The sequence below is a fragment of the Gastrolobium bilobum genome, unplaced genomic scaffold (genome assembly GCF_033153095.1).
Source record: "Gastrolobium bilobum isolate Gb01-03AN ecotype WA unplaced genomic scaffold, APGP_CSIRO_Gbil_v1 utg4957, whole genome shotgun sequence".
Taxonomy (NCBI): domain Eukaryota; kingdom Viridiplantae; phylum Streptophyta; class Magnoliopsida; order Fabales; family Fabaceae; genus Gastrolobium; species Gastrolobium bilobum.
In genome coordinates, this window is record NW_026897021.1 from 253,941 (window position 1) to 269,253 (window position 15,313).

A 15,313-nucleotide genomic window follows, 5' to 3' on the forward strand; every position below is an offset into this window, starting at 1 on the left:
AAAATTATGTTTTTCTTTTTTCTATTAAGGGTAATTTTGGTATTTTATAAAAAAATGTAACTCTGTTAACAAAATTTTGGATGAAAAATTAAATTAGGGGATAAGTGATAAAGAAATTTTAAGGAGGGGATAAATGATTAAAATTTTTGGGGAGGAGATTAAGTGATTTTGAGGAAACTTGTAGGGGATTTTTTGCAGTTTTCCCTAAACTTTATATTCACAACTCAAAGTCTCAAATGAAAAAATTCATTATGTTAATTCTTACGTGTCAAGTGAGACTTTGAGGACATAAAATCTTTATAATTATTTCACCAAATTTTATTTTATAATTATTAATATTTATTTTTTTATAAAATTTGTCTAACTCAATATTAAATATATTTAAATAACTTTTTCTCCAAGAGACTAAGCAAGATTTGTGTTTCTTATACTTAGATATATTTATAAAAGAATTTAGATATATTTTATACTAATATCATTAGTATAAATAAATAAAAAATTGTCAATGAAATGTACAGAATTTAAATAAAATTATTCAAATATATAGATATTTGTCATAATTTGCAAAATGAAATAAACAATAAATATAATTCATAAATACATAAAAAAATCAATTATATTTTTTGTTTTGATATAATCTATCAGTTCATTGATTACTCAATTAATTCAATTCTAATCAAGTAGGACCACATGATCGACAACCTTTTACTAGTTAATCCACGTTATTGGTGGTAAAAAATAAAGTATATAAAATATATTTATGTAGCTTGAATTCGATTCTTGGGTTTTCCTTGATAATAGGCATTAGGCAATATGTAATCTCATCATAAACTCTTATTGTTATTGAGGTTAGTGGTCTTGACTTTGCAATGAGGCATGCTTTACCCTAATTTACACTTTAGTCTATTAAAATAATTAGTATATAAAAAAGTATTTTATTAATGTAACACCAAAAATGTCTAAAGTTTTTAACTCTTCATGACATATAATAGTATTTTAAATTATAAATATTAATATTATATTTATTGATTTGTTACCTATGAGATAATTAACATGTTTATAATATAATAATTTATCATATCGTCTTCTCAACTATTATTTGGGGAACAATGGAATATGATAAATTTATCATATTTTCTCATTTTAACCTATTCGTAATCTGATAATCTATCTCTAAGATATTTCTTTCTTTCTAAAATTAACTTTGTGTCCTTAAACGTACCAACTCATCTTTAACAGTGTTAGATCAAAATCTCAAGAGTTGATATTTTGATCGAATAGATAAAATAAACACAATATCCTATCGCTATATATTTTGTTGGTAAACTCCTATCGCTATATTTTAATACATTATATTTAGAATTATGGCTTATATTTTAAAAAAATTAAAATAGCAATTAATTTATAAAAACTTAAAAATAATAATAATAATATTATATAGGATATTTTTAATAAATATATATAGACAAACAGCACCACATTACAGATCTTGATAATTTGGGTTAATTAAGTTTAGAGTAAATACCTTTTTTGGTTCTCAGCAAATTTCACAATGCCCGCTTTAGTCCCTAACAAATAAAAAGGTCTATCGTGATCCCTAAAAAATTTAAAATGGACTCATTTTAGTCCTTTTGAGGACTAAAAGGACTAAAATGGGTTCATTTTGAATTTTTTAAGAACCACGGTGGATCCTTTTATTTGCTAGAAACTAAAACGAGTTTCGTAAAATTTGCCCACGACCAAAAAAGAGTATTTTCAATTTACTTTTGGTTCAGGAAATTTTTTTGGAATAGTAGGGAAATGAGATAGATAGAGAAATGATTGGAAAGATAGACAGAGTGAGATAGGTAGAAAAATGTAAAAAAAAAGTTGTTTGGTGAGGAAAAACCTTACTGGGAAAATTAGGTAACTTTATGAAATCAACAGTGCATTAAAAGCCAGATACTCACACCTTCAAATTGGATCGCACCTTCAAATTGGGTTTCTAAACAGTGCGGATATCTATGTTTCTCATAAATCCAAACAAATTGAATAGATGAGTTTTTGGTGAAAAACGTTGAAACAAATATGATATTTCTAAAAGCCATACTTAATAAAGATAGATATCTACTAAAAAGCTCCCGACCCAACACCACCTTGATTTATCTTGGCATCTACCTTGAGACAGATAGATAGAATCCGAAAGTTGTATTTTCAATTTTTTAATTCACAGTTGAGTTCTTATTCGTCACTCTCTCCAATTTGATTCTCTCTTTCAGATTCCCCTTGTCTTCGTTACCTCCAACCAAACCCTAATGCGCTCTCTTTCCACTCTGCACTGTCGCCGTTTCTCATAACCTAATCTCGCAGCATTAGATTCAAAAATCTCAACTTTATATCAACTAGTTCGATTCCCATTATTCATTTAATTTCCCCCCCTTTTATTTTGATTCTTCTCGCCCGAATCATTCGTTTCTCACGATGAAAGAAGGTGGTAAATCTGTTAAACTCAACCATCAACAGCAGCACCAGAACGGTCACCTCTCCTCTTCCAAATTCGCGAAATTGCTTGATCCTGAAGCTTCTTGGGACAAGGTTTGTGTTTTTTTACTTCTTTCTTCGATGTTGTATTTTCGATCCATTTGAGGTGCTTTCAGGAAATTGTGTTAAAATCAAAATGATGAGCAAATATTCAACTCCAACAAATTTGGACAGGATATTATGTTGACATTAATTTGGTCTCTTAATGTTTTAAAGGGACATTAATTTAGTCTGTCAATATATCTGAACATCAATTTGGTGTTTACACTACGAAGCACCAAGATCAAGTTGATGTCCAAAATCCTTGGAGGACCTGTTCCATTCATTAGAGGACCAATTTTAGTATTTACTCTGAAATGATCATCGTTAGACACAGTGAACTGGATTGTTGTCCTTTTCTCTTTAGAATTGGAGTAATGATAAAACTAAACAAAGCATGTCACTAATAGGTTCTTAGTTTTTTTTTAGTGTTTGATTAAGAACGTATAATGTTGCATTTAAAATTAGTAATTGTTACACGATCTGCTTTTATTATGTTGTTCCATGCAGTAAATAATTGAATTGGTTGCAGTATCCTAACCAGCTTCTCTGTATTTGTCTATCTCTTCTCTAACCACAAGTAGGATCAACTGGGAGATGTATTGCATTGGATTCGACAAGTGTTGGGCCTTGTATGTGGACTACTCTGGGGTACCTTACCTTTGGTTGGGGGAATTTGGTTTATCCTGTAAGTGTTTGTTTTATCGGTTAAGTATGTTCATCTTAAAGTTGTGTATCTCATTGTGGCATTGCCTTGCCCAATACTTTACTCTCACAAGAATTCTGTTAGAGAGATATAATATAAAAACCATTGATGGATCTTCACTTAACAACTTGAGCTTTTAGGTGAGATGGTTGTTTATCAATGTTAGAGAGATGTAATGTAAAAACTATTGATGGACCTTCACTTAATAGCTTGAGCTTTTAGGTGAAATGGTTGTTTATCAAATTCTCATATTCATTGATGTTGTGATATCATGTATATGGTCATGGATTTTGTTACTGTGTGCCTACAACCTTTGATGCAAACGCAATGCATAAATCTGAAAATATCTAGTCTGAAAGACCAATGCTGGCAATAAGATTTTATTGAGTGTCCTTGTTCTTATGAATTGTGATCACAGCATTTGCTTGACACTCAGCATTACATTTCAGTGAAGAGGAGACAGTGAGAAGATTGCTGTTTTTACCAAAGAGTAGTTGATAATTGAGTTGTTAAAAAGGAAAAAACAAAACTGACATCATATATATGTCATCTGTGATAGAGGGGTCTTGGTGCACATAAGAAATGTTTTAGAGTCATTAAAAGCAATTGAGATTTGACATAAATTAAGTAGCAATGGCGGATCTTATGCATATTAATCTGCCGCTGTAAATACAGAAATTGTGAAACTCTATATGTGTATATTTTATTAGGCATCAACACATGAAATCAACAAATAATGGAGGTGGCCTCCTAGAAATATCATATCTTTTGACATCAATATTTCTTCATTTTTATTTTTATCAATTAAATGTGTGATTATTTGTTGAAGCTGTATATCTTGTTTTATTTTAATTTTTTGGAAAGCATCTAGAGACGTATTGAATAAATTCATTAATGAGGTTAAGCTACTGAGATCAAGTGACCTTGCATTGCATAAATTGGTTCTTTTTTAACCATCATGTATTATAAGAATTGATGAATTATTGAGACAAGAGTTATAAAATTTCTCTGGCTCAAATTATCATTCTCTTGTTGCCTTTGTGAGATTAGAAAAATGATTTGTACAAACTAGAATCCTTACCTTCATTATTTTCTTTTCTGGCAGTGTATTTTTCTTCTAAGGCTTGATTTAAATTTTTTTTGACTAAAGTCTCTTAAGTTCCATAGGTGCTTGTAATCTTGTTCTCCAATCAAAATATAACGTGTATTGTTTTTTACACCTCAATTGTGAGAACTTCATAAAGGAGAATGAGGTAGCGGAAAAATAATCTGTACATTTTGTTTTTACTGGAAAACAACACCACAAGCACCTAGGGAACTGTATCTAATTTCTGTCCCTATATTTAACATTGCACTTGTAGATCATCTACAGTGTCATGGGAAACTATCTGATTAACACTATTGTTAAGTTTGATGTGTATTCTTTGTAAAAGCTTTATTTTATTCTTCCCGTTTTTCTTGCAGATTTTTAGCAATGTCCACCGCGATCATATATGGTTATTATTCGGTAATATTGAAGATTGATGAGGAAGAGTTTGGCGGTCATGGAGCTCTCCTCCAAGAGGGGCTTTTTGCATCTGTAACTCTCTTCCTGGTAATATACTATTTTACTCTGTTAACTGCACAAAGTAAGGCTTCTGTGCACAACAGAAGAGAATAGCTGGCTTTAGGTGTTCCCTAATCTGACCTTGCTTTTTGCATCTGTGCAGCTTTCCTGGATTTTAGTTTACAGTTTAGCACACTTCTGATTGGCCGGGCACTTGAAGTGTTGCCAATATCTCCCAACGTCAGTGAAATATTTAAGAGGTTATATTTGATTCCATGTTGGGCCATATTTACTTGAAATCATTGAGAAAAATCTGTGTTGCGGTTATTTGCTTTGCTTCTATGTAAAAACGTTCTGGTTTTGTGTAGCATGAACACAATTGCTTCTGCTTTCCATGAATGGTAAGTAGCTGTTTTAGTCCAGCATTCCTAATGACACCACGTGTTGTAGCAAATTATACACTGCTAAATTGACGACAATCAAAATCATGTTTATTGAACCGTGAAATAAAGGTCTTGCAGGCAAATTCCGAAGGATATTTTTGCAATTGTCAAGATTAACCCTGCGCTTTCCTATCTCTTATTCCACACAGGTTCCGAATTTTGTTTTTGTGCTGCTGAAGCTGTGAGAGTTGTATTTTATGGGGCTTAGGGGAGGCCCCATTGATGCCCACTAGAGGGGCACATGGTAGATCGAACACCCCTTCTGCACACAAGGCAACACCAGGTGCCAAATTGAGCTGAGGCTCATTGACTATTTGCAGGACATAGAATCTTCATCCTGGTTTGAGATAAATAGATAAAAAAATTTATTACAAAGAGTTCCACCACAATTAGTTATGATGCCTGTGAATTCCATTGAAAGTTTTTATGTGCCTTCCTTTTTCTAAAAAGACCTTTTATAATAATGATAAAACATCAGTCTTTCTCGTTGTTCTGGAAATAAAGTTGTCGAAGTTTTAAATTCGCGTGCAAAGTGAGTCTGTCTGTCGCTCGCGTGTAGCTTATGCCAGTAAAATGTTTGCAATCAAAGATAAATGTTGCAATATGTCCATGGCTGTTACGTCAGATGTTTCTTCATGATGAGTGAGTAACTTAGCGATGCACTTTTCACGCAAGCGGATACCTGTTTTATTCGACTTGAGAAATGACACATTTGCTACAACTGTTTACGTGCCAGCAAAACTTTATTTCCTGGAACCATACCGTTCCTGTGGTTATATATAGCATGGGGACAGAAATTTAAGGTTCAAATTTTACTAGTATGGGATGGATGAGGTTTAAAAGTGGGTAATTGGTTAAAATCGGGTAACTCTAAATCCAATGGTCCATTATTTTTTTGCTGAGACCAATTTAGTATTGGTAAGGTAATTGAACACATCTTGGTTTACATCTAACCATTATTCATAGCTAGAACTAAAATTACATTTAATATCTATAGCCACCCGAGCTTGAGAAAAAAAAAATGGTAACAGGAACACGTAATCTAATCAAAGAAATTAGGTGTCCACACATTAACATGTTAACTCCATCTTTTGAGAACAGTGTTACAAGTTGGCTTCAGAAAAACTGTTTTAGACTAAGATTAAGAAATAAACAGAAATTGGTTTTAATCTGATCCTCACTATTCACAATCATAAAAGTCACAGATGAGAAGAAAATTTATAGCTCCCTTTGGCGTCGGGATCTGCCAACAAGGTAAATACGCCCCTAAACTCATTGTCTACCTAATCTTGAAGCCGATTGCTTCAAAATGATAACATCACGAGTCATTAGCAAAATACCTCCAGCTCTTGCTTTACAATCTGTGTTTCAATTCTCTCTATTCATAAAATGAGAATTCGATAGCAGTTTAATTTTATGAACTGTCTTTTCCAAGAAGTAAACACAATCTATATTTGTTACCTCGACTTTGGTGCGAAATTCCAATATGCATTCACACACATGACAATTTGCTCTATGGGGTGAGTTATTAGCCTTGTCCATTCTCACAAATGCAAATACCTGAAAGAAAATGAATCCAACTCAGAGAGGATGATTTAAGCGAAGTTAAACATTAAATATGTACTTCTCTAGCTAGACAGATAGGAACACAGGGTTGAGGAATAAGATGGAAAAGAAACCAGAGGCTTATAACGCAATGACTGACCTCTTCTCCACAATTTGGACATGAACCCTTTAGTGCCACGCCTTCACAGGCCTTCAAGCACCTTAAATGAAAATGGACAGTTAATAACATACAGATATAGAAGCAGTAACATTGAAATGAATAGTTGGATATTGTTCTTGAGTTAACGAAAATTCTCCCATTAAGAATTTGATCAATTGAACTAAATGAAAGGGTTTGTCATTTATTTTGAACTATTGTTTGGAGTATAAATTGGAAAATTAAGACTTACGATGAAAAGTACTAGCAAAAGGATTTTTACCTGAAGATGAAGCAACTGAGTACCCAATGACAAAACCTAGTGCCATGAAGATAACGTTATTCACCATGATAAGAATCCCAAGTCCTGATGCTTGGCTAGCTACCATATGATAATCCTGAATGGAATGTGTACCGTTGAGTACTATATGCCCAATATATTCCCTTGGAGGGGATATGAATCACTGTATGGGTGCTACTGTTAGCAAAGGTAGAGATCAAGCTAGGCAGCAACGTCCCAAGCACTAGTCTGAATCACAAGTTGGGGGGGGGGGGGGGTGTGATAGTCAGGACTTATATGAATTGACAGTGTAACGGTACATAAGATGCCCCATTGCCTGGTGATGGAGGGGTACTTATAGGAGGAGAAGATGCCCTCCTTACGTGGGTAGGTGAGCTGGGTCAACTTTCCTTGGGGGATGCTAGGGGTGCCTGACACTGTTGTGGTGGCAGCGATGTAACCTCTGCTAGGATCGTGACACTCACTGCTGCCACATCTGTAGAAGGGAAGTTTTCATTTAGGGGGAATGAGAAGACCCTCAAACAGAGTGAATATCCCAAGGTAAGGTATTTTGGTGTCTCGCCTTAGGAATATTGTCGCATGGGAGACAGAAAGGATGGAGGGTTGGCGGTCTCTGATCAACAGGGCTGACGTGGACGTAAGGAGGGAGTTTGGGCCTATGCTAGTGGGCCTCAAGGGTATGGGCTATCTAGAACATAATGCATTTTGATAGGCCATGCTGATGGCGTACAATGTGGGCCCAAGACATGCTGAACTGCCAAATGCAATAATCAGGGCCCATATATGTGCTCGATAATGGAAAAACCATAGACGGATCTTCTTGCCCTACATCTACATCACTCAATATGCATGTGAAGAAACCAAGAGAAAAGGGAAGAGAAGAAAAAAAGGGGGCAGGGGAACCTGAACATTCTAACTAGATAAATATGTCCGTCCATATATCACTAAACATGTAGAAACTAGACACATTAAATAAAAATACACCATATCACAGTTCACACGTAAACGTAACTTTCTCAGCCACATCAAGAACCAATAAGGGGAAATCCACCGTCATTCTTTCCAATGCATTTTTTACACTATTTAGAGCATCATGCAACCAAAACTCAAGAAGTTGATGACTTTTCATCAATGTGAGATCAAAGCCAGACCAAAGAACGACAAGTCAATCTCAACTCATGGAGATAATTACCTCAGCATCAGCATATGTTGATTGCCTCCTGATACTACTGCATCTAGGATACTTGACAACTGAATTCGAACCATACCACTTAAGCTTCAACTGATTGGATCCATAATTTTGAGTAAGATCAGTTTATATAAGAAGAAAAGCGGTGATGTATGTTAAGTCTACTCTATCAAACATGTCGTCAACTATCAAAGGCTCTCCACTGTAATATGCATCCCTTGCCTATTACAAATTGCAAAGAGCAAAGAGCAGAGCAGCATGTTAAAAAAATAATTCTATAGAAAATAAAGAGAATAAACCAATGGAGGAAACAACCTCATCACTGTTGTGCGTTGAAGTCTAGAAATATTTTGACAAGTATATTGCAGCAACTTTATATATTAACCCTTGCATGGCTACATAAATTGCTCAACGTACGGTATAGTCCAACAATTCCAATTTATTCCCTCCCCTCTAATCTCAATAAGGTTTTACTCCAACTACCAACATAACTACACAAAAAATTTGATAACATAATACACTTGCAACCTCATAAGCACTATTTCAAGCTGTGATTGAAAATGGCCGAAAAATAGGAATATTTTCGATCCTTTTCATTATAAGTATTGAAGAAACCTAACTAAATGAATAAACCTGTTTCCTCGAAAGTGATATGGGACAAAATGAGCTTTGAACACAAGTAGATAAAGAAGATTAAGGTTAATTAAAGCGAGGAGTGTGGAGAATATATGAAAATACTTGGGAGTAAAGAGCTTCAAGGGTCTTCAGAGAAAAAAGATAAAAAAAGTTTAATTTAAAAAAATGCGTTTGCCGGGAGTCGAACCCGGGTCTATTGCTTGGAAGGCAATTATCCTAACCGTTGGACTACAAACGCCTTATTGATGAGTTGCACAATATTATAAAATAATAACGTATAATATCATTTGAGACTCATGAATGCAAAATCATTCAAATTTACATATTTTTCAATATTAAATTATATTTTTTTATAATATTAGATTGTAAAATTTGTGTCCACTTAGTAAAAGACCATTAACAATGATTATTGTATGATATCTACACATTGATTATTTTGTGTAATTTTATATTATTCTCACGCAGTATTGCTTTAAAGACAATGCACGAATTGCTTTAGGATGCTAGAATAAAAGAAGGTAAGGATGCTTACATATATAGTTACATTGAAGTCTATTTCTTGAAAATAGTTCATTATTTGTTTTCCTCTTCTTCTTTTTTTATAATGAAAAAGTTTAAGTTGGATTAGACATCAATATCCTATTAGGGTTAGAGAAGACTCCCTAATATCTTTGAAAATTTTCAAGTGAAATTACATATCACTTATCAATAAAATTCTCATATCGATTAACAAAATTTGAACCCACACGGATATGAAACAAATCCTTAGTCAAGAGGATCCACCTTTATTAGTATTATTTGTGTTTCTTTAAACATGTGCTTGCCTCGTTAGAATACAATGAAACAACGAATATTACGATGCATTTCATTACAATGCACGGAAAATTAGTATAATATTTTTTAACTATAAAACATAAATTATGTAATAAACGTTACATTTTATTACTCATTTTATAATTTTTATTATTTAATTTATAATTTAAAAAAATAATATGATATTTATTTTAGAAAAATACTGAAATAAATTGCTTAATTTAAAAGTTGATAGTTAATTCAATCAAATGCAACGAATTTTACTAAAGTCCGTTCCCGATGAGCCTATTCAGAAATACACTCATGCATGTACCAAATATTTTATAAAAAAGAAATACAATTTTTTTTTTAAGCACACTAATATTTGACTATAGCCGGTAACGTTAAGACTATTGTCGTCAAAAGTTGCCATTAAAATAATGGAAATAAATTTTGTATATTTGTTGTCACGCCGATTTTTTATATTATGTTGATTGTATATATAACGACAAAACTATATGCACATATGCACTGTGGACTTCGTGCAAGAGTTAGAATAGTGAAAATTCTACATTATAAAAATTTTGCGCAAATATCCGACAACTTAAAATAATATTGAAACCCCAAGCTTAAAACAATACAAATTATGTCAATGGCGTGTCAAAGAGCAATTATAAATTATAATTGTAAGTCTCGGTGTTTATTTTATTTTGATAATGTTGACTTCAATTGTTAGGTTTCCCAATAACCAAACATTATACATTTTCAAAATTCCCTTTTTATAATAATATAGATACGCTGTCTCATTTCACAATATATTTTAAATTTAAGTTTTATTACTCCCAAATCATCTTTGATTTGTTATAAAATAAATCCATCACTTTCATCCATGCCAAAGAACATTATTTCGTTTCAATTATCAACTATATAGCAATAAACTCGACAGGAATCATTTTTAAATTTTTGTCTTACATTGTCAGCAGCAAAAGCATAATACAGCTGGGAAAAAAAACATAATATAGCTGAAAACGTGAAGTATTTGTAATTAAAGTAGTGCAAGGCTTGGGGCTTCGCCCCTTAATGTTATCAAAAAAAAAAAAAAAAGTAGTGCAAGGCACCAAATGGCAGATCAATTGGTAGGAAATGAGTTCAATAACCGAAAAAAAAAAAAGTTTTGGTTTGAACTCCACGTTATCTTTGAGTGAGATTTAAATATCTTCATTATTGATTCGTTCCACACTATTCCAATATTTTTTACATGGTATCAGAGTCTCACCGTCTTCCGCTTTAAAAAAAGTGGAATTAAAATAAATAAATAAAACACAAAAAGGTAAACCAAAAATGGGTCTGTGCAATTTCCACGCTTCTAGCCTAAAGGGCTCTTGCGTGAGGAGGCGTGTTGAGATATATAGTCCCACATTGATTGGATGGGCAACTAATATGACCTTTATAAGGCCTTGGGCACTCCCACCCCTTGAGCTAGCTTTTGGGGTGGTGTATCCCAAGGTTCTTTACATGGTATCATAGCCTCACCGTCCTCCACTTTAAAGTGGAATTAAAAAACAAAAAGCACAAAAGGTAAACAAAAAATTGAGCCTGTGCATAATCCACGCTTCAAACCCAAAGGGCTTTTGGGGTGGTGTATTCTAATGTTCTTTACACACACTCCAAAATAGTTTTATAACTATCTCAAAAAATTGAAGTTTATGAAAATATAGAGAAGTCAACTCGCTTCAAAAAATTAATTATAGTTGAGTTAACTCTAAAAAAAATAGTGTAAGACTATGTATGTATTCAATTTTTTTTAAAAAAAAAGAGATGTATAAGATACGATAAATAAATGTTTGAAAAATTATACTCTCATATTGTATGAAATTTATTTCCCATGTTACACTTATATAAAAAGATCTCCCTCTTTTTAAAAAAAAATAAAAAAATTGATGTACTCCATTATAACATAAGATAAATTATATTTTACTACACAGGAGAAGGAAAGCACTAAACGTTTACATTAGAAAACAAAATAAAAGATTAGAAGAACTGAGGGAGAATTAACCAAAATAGCGATAGTACCAACTGAACTTTTAACGTGTTGGTAAACAATTCCTGTCCAAACCAAACAAACAACGTCCTTAACAACCTCCAATTCCTAACTTCGCTGTCCTTAGTTGGATTCTGGTAACTCCATTCAAAAGCAACATATTCACACCATTTCCATATTTCTATTCGTGGAGCGGAATTATTATTATTATTATTATTATTAATTAATACTATGTGTTAGAAAGTTGAAATCTTTGGTCAAACGGAAGGAATGGGGAGGGACCCATCTTCGGGCAATGTGGAGGTTAAGGTTCATTCACGCCGTGAGGATGCCACGGTCCATCCTGGACGGGGGCCTCCGACCACTCCTCCGCCGCCGGGAAGGAACGCGCCGCCATTTGCCTCAAGCCCCCCCACGCGCGATCGTGACTTCAGCCTCTTTAAGCGGTGGTTTCCATGGCTGGTGCCGTTCTTTGTTGTGGCCAACGTCGCTGTATTCGTTGTGACCATGTATGTGAACGATTGTCCTAAGCATTCACTGCGTAATTCATGCGTTGCCTCTTTTCTGGGCAGATTCTCATTTCAACCCCTCAAAGAGAACCCCCTCTTAGGTCCTTCTTCATCTACGTGAGTTTCTTTTCATCCAAGAACATTTTTTCTTTTTCTTTTTTTGAAAATGATATGTTATTATGATTTTTTTTTTCATATGATTTTTCTTTTAACGTTAATAAATCTATGTAATGTAATTGTTGAGCTTTCAACTTAAATTTAACCCGAATTTCATTATTACGATATGTAATGGATATGTAGTACCAATCTTTCTGACATGTAAGGTAGATATTTGTTGGAGTTGTTTTTAATGTGCTAATGACATTTATTTATTTATTTGCAGATTAGAGAAGATGGGTGCTCTAGAAGTAGATAAAGTGGTTCGTAGGCACCAGGTTTGGCGCCTCTTCTCTTGTATATGGATGCACGGTGGGGTTGTCCATGTACTTGCCAACATGTTGAGTCTTATTTTTATTGGAATTCGGCTTGAGCAAGAATTTGGATTTGGTATGGTTCTGGTAATTATCCTTGCATTGTTCAAGTATATCATTGATCATTGCACTTTCTTTTTTATTTTTTTTTGGATATATATTACCAATCTTTCTGGGGGTTTGTTACATAAATGTTTTGGATAGCAACTAAACGAATAAAAGACATATTTTACCTTCTCAGTTAAAGATTGTAAATCTACCCTGTTTTTCCTTTTGCAGTTCGAATTGGATTTCTGTATGTGATATCTGGTTTTGGAGGGAGTTTGCTGTCTTCCCTATTCATACAATCAGGTATCTCTGTTGGTGCTTCTGGTGCATTATTTGGCTTACTAGGAGGGATGCTATCGGAGCTCTTAATAAATTGGACAATATATGCCAATAAGGTGAATGAATCAATTGATGTGTTAAATTCAATAGTGCTTCCTGATAAATAATTCGCTCTGTATTTGTGCCACAGCCATTTTATTTCTTTTCCATTTCAATTTTTTGTGTTGTTTTGCAGCTCGCTGCATTGTCGACTCTTATAGTCATTATTGTAATCAATTTGGCTGTTGGAATCCTTCCACACGTGGACAATTTTGCTCATATTGGAGGATTTGTCTCTGGCTTTCTTCTTGGATTTGTTCTTCTGATTCGCCCCCAGTATAAATGGGTTAGCCAAAGAAATTCCCGTTCTGGATATGCTACTAAGCACAAACCTTATCAGTATGTACTGTGGGTCATCTCTTTCGTACTACTGACTTCTGGGTAAGTCTCTTTGATTTCTTTTCTTTCTTTTTTGAATATTAACTTTTGCTTTGTTAGGAGATCTGAATGCATTGATATCTATGAGGGTGTATTCACTCAGGATTAGAACTTTGATACTTGTTTCTCAAACACTCCGCTTGGTTTAAGATTGAAAAAATTTGTTGGGAAAGGGTTGTTATTCTAGCTTCTATGTGAGTGTGTGCTCATGGGCTTTATAGAGGGTTTCTTTATCAGACATGCAATTGTGTTGGACAGCTTTCTTTAACTTCCTGGTTTTTCTCTATTTCAGGATGATTCCTGATCCTTCTTGTTCTCTGTTACTTTCTCTTCTGTCATATTTATGTCTTATTCATTTATATACAGAAAGAAAGAACTCTTTTTAACTCTGCCTTGAGAGGCTAGAAATTGCTAGTTTAATTAGACTGTGTCCCTCAACTTTAGTGGGGACTCAACTCACGCTGCTACAGAGCCAAAGCTCAAATGGAAAGACGAAAGTCTTCTATTAAGCTTGTAGTGTCAGAGATAATTTTCTTTGTTAATTCTTTGTATATCTTTCATCACTGGATACTGGATATCATATTGCATATGTTTCTATTCTATAGCTAGATTTACAAATCCATGCTACCCTGATATATTGATTGAATGTTATGGCTTGTGAAGTACTAATTATCTTATATGATGCCACCTTTGCGATTTTATCTCTGTTGGGTGCTTAGCATCATTGCACTAGGCCCCCAAATCTGAAAGTTGGATAATTTTGACAGATTGATCACTGGACTGATTATGCTCCTTCGAAGTGTTAACTTGAATGATCGTTGCTCATGGTGTCATTATTTAAGTTGTGTGCCTACCTCAAAATGGAGCTGCAATGCACAACAACTTTCTTGTGAGGTGAGTGCTCATTTCTTGTGTACTTCCCATCCATGGAGCTTCCTAGATCTGTAAGCTGCTTAAACTAATTATGTAACTAAAGAAAATATATGATTTTGTTACAGAATCTGTAGTTGATTTAATGTCTGGCAATTTCAAATATTTTAGGAGATTGTTATCAAAAGTTTATTTTATCTAAGTTGGTTTTGATACTAATATTTTGCTGCAATGCTGCAGTCAACCCAAATAGGAAACCAACTCAACATAACATGCTTGAGCAATGGGAGAAGTGATATTTTTCCTCTGTCAAGTACTAGCTCTTCCGAGGCTCAACAGCTATGTTCTCGACTTTGCAGTTGATAGATACACATTCAACATTTCTTTATCCGATGCTATTCAACAACTTGTGTATATGATTCATTCTTGCTACTGCAGAGGAATTCTTTCTTCTGGATTGGCAATGATGGTTGCTGTTATGTCCGCCATCATGAGTACATTCTTGTAATTGCTATTTCCATCTTAGTTATGAATTACTTTGTGCTATTATTCTTTTGTAACAGGGGAGGAGAGGAGTGGAAGTTGTATTTTAAAAAAGTTTTAAATGCAAGAATATATAAATAAGAAAAGAAAAGAAAACTCCAACTTAACATAAAAAAATAGTAATCAAGAGTCAACTAAGCTATTACAAATTACAATAGAACAATTACAAAAATATTTTTCGATTCTTCATTCCTTGAAAATA

The 15,313-nt window shown here is 33.6% G+C and overlaps 3 protein-coding genes and 1 non-coding gene across 4 annotated transcripts; 2 read left to right on the forward strand and 2 right to left on the reverse strand.

Moving 5' to 3' along the window:
- The first annotated feature begins 2,188 nt into the window (after window positions 1-2,188).
- Window positions 2,189-5,741, forward strand: LOC133303495 (uncharacterized). The gene is made up of 4 exons (XM_061503413.1): window positions 2,189-2,574; window positions 3,144-3,247; window positions 4,730-4,859; window positions 4,975-5,741. The coding sequence occupies exons 1-4, from the start codon at window positions 2,461-2,463 to the stop codon at window positions 5,011-5,013; spliced, it is 387 nt and encodes a 128-aa protein (XP_061359397.1). The 5' UTR covers window positions 2,189-2,460; the 3' UTR covers window positions 5,014-5,741.
- A 731-nt stretch (window positions 5,742-6,472) lies between these two features.
- Window positions 6,473-9,656, reverse strand: LOC133303484 (PGR5-like protein 1B, chloroplastic). Its single transcript, XM_061503397.1, is given in 8 exon segments — window positions 6,473-6,556; window positions 6,716-6,814; window positions 6,960-7,010; window positions 7,210-7,275; window positions 8,450-8,541; window positions 8,608-8,668; window positions 9,185-9,208; window positions 9,627-9,656. Coding segments are annotated over 8 exon segments (507 nt in total).
- On the reverse strand, window positions 9,249-9,320 carry TRNAG-UCC (transfer RNA glycine (anticodon UCC)). Its single transcript has one exon. It is a non-coding gene; the product is annotated as a tRNA-Gly (tRNA).
- A 2,529-nt stretch (window positions 9,657-12,185) lies between the features above and the next one.
- LOC133303493 (RHOMBOID-like protein 1) lies at window positions 12,186-15,035 on the forward strand. Its single transcript, XM_061503409.1, has 6 exons — window positions 12,186-12,541; window positions 12,807-12,970; window positions 13,174-13,337; window positions 13,457-13,701; window positions 14,466-14,592; window positions 14,809-15,035. Exons 1-6 carry the CDS (start codon window positions 12,186-12,188, stop codon window positions 14,929-14,931), a joined length of 1,179 nt encoding a protein of 392 aa, XP_061359393.1. The 3' UTR covers window positions 14,932-15,035.
- The last annotated feature ends 278 nt before the right edge of the window (window positions 15,036-15,313 follow it).